Raw genomic sequence first — 12,507 nt, forward strand, 5'->3', positions numbered from 1 at the left:
AAGCATTATAATCATTCATGTTGCCCTACTGATGCATACAAGCATTATGCTCATTCCTGTTGCCCTAATGCTGCATACAAGTATTACAATAATTCCTGTTGCCTCAAAGCTGCATACAAGCATTATGCTCATTCTTGTTGGCCCGATGATGCATACAAGCATTATGCTCATTACTGTTGCCCTAAAGCTGCATCCAAGCATTTTGCTTATTTCTGTTGCCCTAATGCTGCATACAAGCATTATAATCATTCCTGTTGCCCTAATGCTGCATACAAGCATTATAATCATTCCTGTTGCCTCTATGCTGTAAACAAGTTTTGTAATCATTCCTGTTGCCCTAATGCTGTATGTATGTTAAAGCATTACAATAAATACTGTTGCCCTAATGAGGCCTACAAGCATTATGCTCATTCTTGTTGGCCCGATGATGCATACAAGCATTATGCTCATTACTGTTGCCCTAAAGCTGCATACAAGCATTATAATCATTCCTGTAACCCTAATGCTACTTAAGGCATTATAATCATTCATGTTGCCCTAATGCTGCATACAAGCATTTTGCTCATTTCTGTTGCCCTAATGCTGCATACAAGCATTATAATCATTCCTGTTGCCCTAATGCTGCATACAAGCATTACAATAATTCCTGTTGCCCTAATGCTGCATACAAGCATTATGCTCATTCTGTTGCCCGATGATGCATACAAGCATTATGCTCATTCCTGTTGCCCTAATGCTGCATACAAGCATTATAATCATTCTGTTGCCCTAATGCTGCATACAAGCATTATAATCATTCCTGTTGCCCCTAATGCTGCATACAAGCATTATAATCATTCCTGTTGCCCTAATGCTGCATACAAGCATTTGTAATCATTCCTGTTGCCCTAATGCTGTATACAAGCATTTAATAATTTCTGTTGCCCTAATGCTGCATACAAGCATTATAATCATTCCTGTTGCCCTAATGCTGCATACAAGCATTATGCTCATTCCTGTTGCCCTATGATTGCATACAAGCATTATCATTTCTGTTGCCCTAATGATGCATACAAGCATATAATCATTCATGTTGCCCTAATGCTTGCATACAAGCATTATGCTCATTCCTGTTGCCCTAATGCTGCATACAAGCATTATAATCATTCCTGTTGCCCTAATGATGCATACAAGCATTATAATCATTCATGTTGCCCTAATGATGCATACAAGCATTATAATCATTCATGTTGCCCTAATGATGCATACAAGCATTATGCTCATTCTTGTTGGCCCGATGATGCATACAAGCATTATGCTCATTTCTGTTGCCCTAATGATGCATACAAGCATTACAATAATTCCTGTTGCCCTAATGATGCATACAAGCATTATGCTCATTCCTGTTGCCCTAATGCTGCATACAAGCATTACAATCATTACTGTTGCCCTAAAGCTGCATCCAAGCATTTTGCTTATTTCTGTTGCCCTAATGCTGCATACAAGCATTATAATCATTCATGTTGCCCTAATGATGCATACGAGCATTATAATCATTCATGTTGCCCTAATGATGCATACAAGCATTATAATCATTCATGCTGCCCTACTGCTGCATACAAGCATTATAATCATTCCTGTTGCCCTAATGCTGCATACAAGCATTACAATAATTCCTGTTGCCCTAATGAGGCCTACAAGCATTATGCTCATTCTTGTTGGCCCGATGATGCATACAAGCATTATGCTCATTACTGTTGCCCTAATGCTGCATACAAGCATTATAATAATTCCTGTTGCCCTAATGCTGCATACAAGTATTACAATAATTCCTGTTGCCTCAAAGCTGCATACAAGCATTATGCTCATTCTTGTTGGCCCGATGATGCATACAAGCATTATGCTCATTACTGTTGCCCTAAAGCTGCATCCAAGCATTATGCTCATTTCTGTTGCCCTAATGCTGCATACAAGCATTATAATCATTCCTGTTGCCCTAATGATGCATACAAGCATTATGCTCATTCCTGTTGCCCTAATGCTGCATACAAGCATTATAATCATTCCTGTTGCCCTAATGCTGCATACAAGCATTATAATCATTCCTGTTGCCCTAATGCTGTATACAAGCATTACAATCATTCCTGTTGCCCTAATGCTGCATACAAGCATTATGCTCATTCTTGTTGGCCCGATGATGCATACAAGCATTATGCTCATTACTGTTGCCCTAAAGCTGCATCCAAGCATTTTGCTTATTTCTGTTGCCCTAATGCTGCATACAAGCATTATAATCATTCCTGTTGCCCTAATGCTGCATACAAGCATTATAATAATTCCTGTTGCCTCAATGCTGCATACAAGCATTATAATCATTCCTGTTGCCCTAATGCTGTATACAGGCATTGTAATCATTTCTGTTGCCCTAATGCTGCATACAAGCATTATACTCATTCCTGTTGCCCTAATGCTGCATACAAGCATTATGCATTCCTGTTGCCCTAATGCTGCATACAAGCATTATAATCATTCATGTTGCCCTAATGATGCATACGAGCATTATAATCATTCATGTTGCCCTAATGATGCATACAAGCATTATAATCATTCATGTTGCCCTACTGATGCATACAAGCATTATGCTCATTTCTGTTGCCCTAATGCTGCATATAAGCATTACAATAATTCCTGTTGTCCTAATGAGGCATACAAGCATTATGCTCATTCCTGTTGCCCTAATGCTGCATACAAGCATTATAATCATTCCTGTTGCCCTAATGCTGCATACAAGTATTATAATAATTCCTGTTGCCCAAATGCTGCATACAAGATTATTACATTCCTGTTGCCCTAATGCGTGCATACAAGCATTATGCTCATTACTGTTGCCCTAAAGCTGCATCCAAGCATTTTGCTTATTTCTGTTGCCCTAATGCTGCAAACAAGCATTATAATCATTCCTGTTGCCCTAATGCTGCATACAAGCATTATAATCATTCCTGTTGCCTCTATGCTGTAAACAAGTTTTGTAAATTCCGGTTGCCCTAATGCTGTATACAGGCATTGTAATCATTTCTGTTGCCCTAATGCTGTATACAAGCATTACAATAATTCCTGTTGCCCTAATGAGGCCTACAAGCATTATGCTCATTCTTGTTGGCCCGATGATGCATACAAGCATTATGCTCATTACTGTTGCCCTAATGCTGCATACAAGCATTATAATCATTCCTGTTGCCCTAATGCTGCATACAAGCATTATAATCATTCCTGTTGCCTCTATGCTGTAAACAAGTTTTGTAATCATTCCTGTTGCCCTAATGCTGTATACAAGCATTACAATAATTCCTGTTGCCTCAAAGCTGCATACAAGCATTATGCTCATTCTTGTTGGCCCGATGATGCATACAAGCATTATGCTCATTACTGTTGCCCTAAAGCTGCATCCAAGCATTTTGCTTATTTCTGTTGCCCTAATGCTGCATACAAGCATTATAATCATTCCTGTTGCCCTAATGCTGCATACAAGCATTATAATCATTCCTGTTGCCCTAATGCTGCATACAAGCATTATAATCATTCCTGTTGCCCTAATGCTGCATACAAGCATTACAATAATTCCTGTTGCCCTAATGCTGCATACAAGCATTATACTCATTCCTGTTGCCCTAATGCTGCATACAAGCATTATAATCATTCCTGTTGCCCTAATGCTGCATACAAGTATTGTAATAATTCCTGTTGCCCCAAAGCTACTTAAGGCATTATAATCATTCATGTTGCCCTAATGCTGCATACAAGCATTTTGCTCATTTCTGTTGCCCTAATGCTGCACACAAGCATTATGATAATTCTTGTTGCCCTAATGCTGCATACAAGCATTACAATAATTCCTGTTTCCCTAATGACGCATACAAGCACTATACTCCAGGGTTCCGTTGTCTAATCTGCATACAAGCATTATAATCATTCCTGTTGCCCAATGCTGCATACAAGTATTATAATCATTCCTTTGTTGTCGTAATGCTGTATACAGGCATTGTAATAATTCCTGTTTGCCCCAATGCTGCATACACTGTATTATCAAATCAATCTTGTTGCCCTAATGCTGTGTACAGGCATTGTAATATTCCGTTGTCCCAATGCTGCCTTCAATTTCACTATGAGATAGTCCAGGGGTGTAGAGATCGTAAGTGATCGTAACTCCTGGAGTATCGAGGATGCAATGCTGCATACAAGCATTGTAATCATTTTTGTTACTCTAATGCTGCATACAGACATTATAATCATTCTTTCACTAAAATACTGCATATAAGCATTATAATCATTCCTACAGCCCAAATACTGCATACAAGCATTATAATCATTCCTACAGCCCAAATACTGCATTACAATCGTTTCCAATGCCCTAAAAGAGCATACAGACATTTGAGTCATACCTGATGTCTACATACTGCGTGTAGGCATACGAGTTATTTCTACTGCAAAAAATGTTGCAGGAGGGACATAAGATTTGTAAATGCTGATCTCAGTCTACTGCCCATCATTGACCAGAAGGGTAGAATTTGCTATCCATATGCTAAAGATACTTCAGACCAAATAAACTAATAAAAACAGAGTTAAAATTTAAATGTTTTATTTTATTTTAGTGTAAAAGATGGAAACCTACCAATTAATTCAGAACTAATTCCCACAGATTTGAAAGGTTTCACAATACAAAATAAAAAAAGGTTAATTATATGACAATATTTTAGCTGTATTGGTAAATGATACACAACTAAACATCACAAATAATGAGCATTGATTAAGGAAATGAGCATGAGCAACTGGTGTACAAATGTATTTTCTTTATACTGTATTTGTAACATGTTGTCCTCCAATGTCGACATAACATTGGGACTTGTTAAAAACAAATTACATGGCTGTGAAAATTTTCCATTTTATTCTATAAGTGTTGACAGAAATATGGAAGCTGATTACATAAGAATTTAATTACCCACCTTTTTGTCTATATATCACAGTATGAATAATTCCTCTTTTATAATAAAGACAATAAAATATATCAAAAATTATTTTTTTCTCACAGATAACAAATTGTATTTCAAATCATGTTCATGCATTCAATATGTTTTAAACCCTAGATAATATCAACTTTTAGACAAATGCTTGAATGAATTACTTGAAAATCAAATTCAAGAAATAATCATCAAAGAAGTATGTGTACTGATAAATTAATACCATACAATCGATTCCTAAATCCGTGTGTACCAGGTATACATTATTCTATCACATCATGCCTTTGTAGCGCCAAGAGCAGGTACGGTATGGTTGCTAATATCTGCGAGCTTTTTAATTTCACTTAATTTGCAGATTCATTAAAATTTGCGAAAATAAATATCTTGTGAAATTGATCAAAATCATGGTTTTACATGTTAGAGCCTGTCCTGTGAATCACAATTTCTAAAGCTATAAATATGATTCGCGAAACTATGAGAAAAAGTGTATCACAAAATTTTACACCTGCAAAATTGAACAACTATACACTAGCCCAAAAGCAATTCTGGTAACAACAGAAAATATTCCATGCATGAGGACCTTGAGCAAGCTAACACATATGATATTGCTTCCTTAAATTTAAATGTGTAATGAAATCCTTCTCTGAATAATTAAATTAGATTTCAACACCTTTAAATAACATTTAGATCTACCCAAGTTGGAAGATGCCATTTTCCTATTAAGAATCTCAAGACCAATAGGGCTTACATAATATTTTCATTTGTATATACCGTATTATATTCATTAAAGGGCTAATATCCATACATACTATCATACGCTGTATTATACACAACATTATTATGTAATTGTTATATATTCAGAGGATCATTGGAACCATCTCTGATATTGATGCACTATAAAAACAGTCTGATATTTCTGATCCCAGCAGAACGATATAATAGAAGTTTGATGATAAATTGTCAAGATGCTGGTATTGCTTCTGCTTGTCTTTCCTCTTTTTGAGCTTTCCCTGAAAATAAAAGCCAAGCTTTTGATAACAAATTATCTTACAAACAACCTATAGTTTAATTAAGATACAATTAATTCTTCGTTATTTCTCTTTGGTCAAAATTTTCAAAATCTGTAGCTGTTTTGAATTTTCACTTGTTGATAGTTAGGGCTTATATGACTTAAATGTTTCTAATTTTGCAGATTAAATTCATTACTAAATAAAACATTGAAGTAGCTCTTTCGAGCCCAGAACTTAAAGGGACAATTCACTCTGGCTAATTCTTTTACATAACAAGAAGCAAAATATGGCATAAATGTATTGTTCTACGTTTCTTATGAAACATATAATATAAAATATTGATAAATTCCACGTCATTGTTTAATATTTTAATTCATATCGTTGAAATATCAAATCGTTGATCAATACGATTAAACAGGTACAATATGGACGCTGTACCCATACCCGAGCCAAAGTCACGCACGTTTAACAAATAAACTACATAACCACTGCGAAGGTGATAAAATAATTTTTAGGCAAGACAATTCACCTAATAAGGTAAACACACCACTGTCAGAGCGATTTGAGCAGTTCTAGACAAAAGTTGCATTACTCTACGAGCAAGGGACAGGGTGCGGCATACAAGAAGTTCGACCACAATGTGTAATGGCGGACAGCGAGCGAGTTTGAACATCTACACACATGTCACAACCATGGGCTTTTCAGGCATATCACAGTAAAACCGACTGATCTAATTTCCATTAGAACTGGTTTTTTCCGATATATATACACATTATAATGTTCTCTTAGACTGAATTGTCCTTTTAATACTTTATTTTGAATGCTATCAGATTCTGTCTTTGCATATTAGCATTAGGTAGTAGGTAGGTATTGATTTTGACATCAAGTATTTACGAGTGTAACATCAGAGTTTTCAGAGAAAACATCACAAGTTTTAGTCGCAAAATAATGACGTCGAAATTGAACCGATCAACAAGGGAGGTAACTCTGTAATATGCAAAGATGGAAAACTCTTCAATATCATTTATCTTACTCTTCTCTTTTTGAACTTCTGGTAGTTCGTCTGTAGGCACATCTGGTAAAGCAATGTCTTGCTGTAATAAATAGAAATATTTAGGTGTTACCATCTCACCATTTATTTTCTTTCATTGCTGGCAGATGTGTCTAAAATGGCTTTGTGACTATGGAGAACCAACATGAAAAATTTCTACCTTTTCCTTATAAGAAATAGCAGTGTCACAATTTTCACATTGTCTGATTGACAATGATATTTTGTGTTGATCAATTCCAAAATGGAATACATATATCAACAATGGATCAGAGATACCAGTAACCTATACAGAAATAATACATTAATAAATATTAACTCAAAACAACCATGATAATTAATATTACCGGTAAAGTTTTAGTAAATTACCTTTGTTAGTTCATCTAGTTCAGCTAAGACGTCCTCTTCATCGTCCTCGGTCAATCCTCCAGCTAATAAGTCATCTATCTCCTAGTTGAGGAAGAATTAAGAAATTATCAAACTGTGACATGTATCATAAAGTAAATCAAGTCATGTGTATAGCTTCTTGCACAATCTGGATTATAGTACCGGTAAACATAATAATTTTCTAAAAGGCTCATTAAATATGCTCCACCGCTGACAAATGATATTTTTTCACTGTCAAAAACAGGAGCAGATGATTTAGTATTTTTCTTCAGTTACAAAAGTTACTTACTTTACATCATTACTATCATTGAAAAGCTTGAGCTTCTAATTTTACTTTAAATTAAAAATATTAAAAATAATTAATTACATCCCGAAAAAATTCTGTGGCACTATATGCTATATGGAATGTAGTACTGTTTGTGCATGCACCAAAGAGAAATCAAATGATGAATATAATTTCTGCTCTGTCGGCGGTGGAGCTTCTTTAAGGTTTTTGCAAATTGCTGTTATATGTACCCACTCCTTATTTTGATACGTTTTATCAGAATAACCACAGGTTTTGTATGGTTGGCATAGTACTTTACAAATTTGTTTGAATAATCTTACACTATCTCCTTCTTTCCAAATAAAATAATGCCTTAGATGTCCCATGATAAGGCTGCAATATATGGCAGTTATCTCTGTGGTACAGATGTTTACATTTTTTTTTACAAAATTATCTGCCCTTGCCAGTAGTGTTTGGTTGTGATATATGTATAAAAGATGTATGTCACATATAGGGAAAACAAGACAAGTTTACCTCACAAATTAATGACACCACAATCAATATCAACACACAAGGGACAATAACTCTGTATTCATATTATGCAAAGACAGGATATGTTCTTATGCAAATTTACAACATAGTGTACTGACAAAATTCTGCTAGCTCCAGATACATGTCCTTATCTACAAACTTAAGTCAAATTTTTACATTACGTTATTAAGGAAAAACAAATATTTACCCTCTGGTATTCTATAGACTCTTGTGTTTCATCCATCAGTTTTTCTACATCTTCAATTGACATAAGCTGAAAGACAAAACAAAAATCAATAATAAAAGCATGGCCCACAATGACATTGTCTATAATTATGTTTAATTTCCATTTACAGAATTATTTTACTGTTACATTTAATTGTGATATTGTTAGTAAAAGTCTGTCGAATGAAAGGAAAAGTAGGGTAAGCCAACTTTCCTTAATGTACAATGAATTTCACAAATTTCACAATCACAGTTAATTACCTAGCAGCAAAAGTTCATCTTTGCGAACAAATGTCTACCACACCAATATTAAATGTTCAATTTATATGAATCTGAAGAAGTTAATATTTGTAAATTTATTTTTAAGCAGAAAACATGAATTGTATTAATTTACAGTATCTTTTGAGCAACTTCTATGAAGCATATAAGTTTGTTGATATATCTCCTAACCATACTTTTCCAGTAACCTGATTAAATATAAGTATGATTTAAACAAAATGTTTCATATTTACCTGGTGTAGCTTTTTGAGTGACTCATTTCCTGCCTTTAATCCTTCAAAGACCTTGGCCTCAATTTGAGCAAATTCAAGGTCATGCACCTGAAGAAAAATAAATCAAATCCCTGTTAAAAAGTTGATTAAAAACTAATACTAGCCATTTAGCCTATTTCTAAGAGATTTGGCTAATAGGACAAATAGTATTTTCATTGGATTTTTAGCATTGAAGTGTGTCTATGAGTTAGCTAATAAAGTTCAACTGAATCTTAGTTTTAAAATATTTTCACAAAATTTAGCCCCAAAAAAATTGCAACTATGTAATACATGAAGGTGAAAAACAAAGAAAAAGAAGGAAAAAATCGGGGCCGCACAATTTTATGCAAATAACCAAATTATCAAATTATTCGAATAACCGTTATGCGATTAAGTGGAGTCCACTGCATGCAAGTTTATATGTATTTACCAGCTGTTCTATATTTTCCAACTGCCCATCAGTTTTCTCTATTAGAGACTCTTGGAACCTTTTCTTCCTCAACATAAGCTTTGCTTTACTGCAATAAAATGCAAAATGTATCATCGTATTTCTTATCTATTATCATTGCATCATAACAAGTACATATGTAACTGGTATCCTTGTAACTGTTTAAGGTATAGAAACATTAAGTAAATGATTAACAAGAGGCCGAAAGGGCCTGTATCATTCACCTGGTTTTTTTTAAGTAATTATCACAAAGACTCTTACATCATTTGTACAATTTTGAATTTTGAATCCCACCCTATAAGGATGCTACCATTGCATTATAAGTGCTATCCCACGCTTAATTTCAGAGAAGAAGTCATTTATATGGAAATAGCCAAAGTGACCCCTTTTGACCCCGCCCTTCAGGCCCTCGGGGGGCCAGCCCCATCATTTACTCACCCTATAAGGATGCTACCATTGCATTATGAGTGCTCTCTCATGCTTAGTTGCACAAAATAAGTTGTTTATTTAAGCAATAAACTGTTACCAGATTGGACATACAGTTGATACGAAGCCCATTCGGAAGGAAGATAAATAAAATGGCGCCCGTTTGGGCGCGATGAATATTTATCTTTCGGACTGATTGGCTTCATATCAACTGTATGTACAATCTGGTAACAGTTTATTACTTATATTTCCATTACGATCAATCAAATTCAAAACTACACACGTATATCCTTTAAATTTCCCGCTTGCGCTAGTGTTGACGTCACCAAGTTCAATAGACGGAACAGCAATAGCATCAGCTTCTCAATATAGTTCAACACAAAACGGTTTGAAACAAGCGAACAAATGAAAATTATGCGATGACGTTTTTTAATACAAGTGATTTTGTCAACACGATAATACTATTAGATTTCATAGACTACACAACTTTAAAACCACTTTTGAAATTATTTGACCGTTATGTATAGGCGTAAGTATACATTGAATACATTGTCAGTGACGCGGCGGAAACGTTAAATATTCATATGCTTGACCAGATTGGAGTTCATAGCCAGATATTGCCCATCTTGTTTAACATAGATTAAACGGGAAACTGAAAGTAGAATGGAAATATATTGAAATAGCCAAATTAACCCCTTTTGACCCGTCCTTCAAGCCCCATCTTTTGTACAATTTTGAATCCCCACCCTATAAGGATGCTACCATTGCATTATGGGTGTTATCCCATGCTCAGTTTCAGAGAAGAAGTCATTTAATTGGAAATAGTCAAATTGACCCTTTTGACCCAATCCTCAGGCCTCTGGGGGGTCAGCCCCATCATTTGTACAATTTTCAGTCAGTAGCCCATAAGAATCTACCAGTCAAATTTAGTTGAAATCCGACCAGCGGTTATGGAAAAGAAGGTGATTGTTGACGGACAGACGGACGCCGGATGACGGACGACAGACGCCAGACGCCGGACCCCACATGCCAGACGCCCACGGTATGGCATAAGCTCACTTTGGTCCTTCGGACCAGGTAAGCTAATAATGATAAATTAGTTAAATATCTGAAAACAGAGGTAACTATTGAATGTAAAAAGGACAAATTATTGAAAACATTTCTGAGATGTTTAAAGGAATTGTAAAAATATTACCCTTGGTAATATACTGTGTGATTATAGTACAGTCAAATCAAAACTTAAATTCAGCGAGCCACAATTTATCCAAGCATTTTTGTTAGGTTTAGTTGAATCCCAACAAAATAGAAAGGGTCTTCAAGTTAAATAAGATAAGTTAATGAGGCTCAACTGTACTGTAAAAACCCATGTGTACCTCTTTTTGCCATCATGTAGTAGCTGCTTGGCCACCTGTCGATCTTTTTCAATCTGTACTAATATTTTCTTCTGATACTGTTTCAGTTTATCTCTTTGCTGTTTTAATTGCTGAAAGCAGAAGCGAAAAAAATTGCTAAGGGTGACACAATGAATTTGATTGAATATGCATGTAACATCACTAATACGGTAAAATAAATACACTGTAAATGATAACAGCTAGTTCAGGTAATTTTGAAATCATATTCATGTTCACTCGTTCTTGTTCTTATGGCCAAGACAACATATAAGCTATATCTATTTGTAATATTTATCATTATTTCCATCAAAAATGTTTCTAAACTAGGCAGTCAGTGTTTTATAAATGTTTTGTATGTATAGGTTTAGACTACAAAGATTTAAACTGATCCTCCCTACAAAATGTCACAAGATAGTAAATTACCAAAACAGCTTTATCCTGTTCCGTGACCCTAGATGGCGGTTTCTTTGGTTTTGAAGATGATCTGCCCATATTTTTATTCTTCTATCAAGACAATTTTCATGCAAATTTCCTCATTCTCTTGAAAATCTGTAGTAAACAAAAATATCGAAAAAAATAAGTTGACAAAATTATACATGCAGATAATGTGTAACTGATCTACCTTTTTCCCCACTAATTTTTTTTCCTTATTCCAAAGACGTATATTCTCACTTATAAATCCTTGGTTATTCTCATGGTTGGTAATTTATGAAAATTAAAACACAAATAAAATTAAAACAAAAATGTTGTTACACTAATTTTTTATATCACTCTTAAACAGTCTTTGCTTTTATAATAGACATTTTAAGTGGACATGATGACACGTAAAGTGTGAAGGATAAAGGGGTTAAACCAGAAACATATATTAGATGTGGCTAAACGGGTGGAATCATGCAATGTTACAAGTCCCTGTGTACAGCAATGCCAGTATTGACAGGTGACTGGATATGATAGACAGTAGGATTCTGTTGACTATTTATGAAGGGGAGCGAATAATCATCTTAAGCAGAGCAACATGTATCGCATGTAATATACTCACGCCGAATAAAACTTCTCTTGTGGAATAATGACAGCAAAATTTACATTATTTTATCGGTGGCGAAGGAGCAGTCTCTCAACCGGAAGTAGGAAACATGTTCATCTAAAAATATGCCCCAATATTTTAACCCATGGGAAATTAACCCGGAAAATGATATATTCATCGAGGGTCATAACAAATTTATAGACAGAGAACTTGAAATATACAACATAG

The 12,507-nt window shown here is 34.9% G+C and overlaps 1 protein-coding gene across 1 annotated transcript; it reads right to left on the minus strand.

The window, feature by feature from the left end:
• Positions 1 to 4,598: 4,598 nt before the first annotated feature.
• Positions 4,599 to 12,407, minus strand: LOC138323566 (charged multivesicular body protein 6-A-like). The gene is made up of 9 exons (XM_069268256.1): positions 12,295 to 12,407; positions 11,679 to 11,804; positions 11,238 to 11,347; positions 9,421 to 9,508; positions 8,973 to 9,059; positions 8,444 to 8,509; positions 7,422 to 7,502; positions 7,038 to 7,098; positions 4,599 to 6,004 (listed from the first exon to the last, which is right to left on the minus strand). Exons 2-9 carry the CDS (start codon positions 11,745 to 11,747, stop codon positions 5,955 to 5,957), a joined length of 612 nt encoding a protein of 203 aa, XP_069124357.1. The 5' UTR covers positions 11,748 to 11,804; positions 12,295 to 12,407; the 3' UTR covers positions 4,599 to 5,954.
• Between the last annotated feature and the right edge of the window lie 100 nt (positions 12,408 to 12,507).

Source organism: Argopecten irradians, chromosome 5 (assembly GCF_041381155.1).
Source record: "Argopecten irradians isolate NY chromosome 5, Ai_NY, whole genome shotgun sequence".
Lineage (NCBI taxonomy): Eukaryota > Metazoa > Mollusca > Bivalvia > Pectinida > Pectinidae > Argopecten > Argopecten irradians.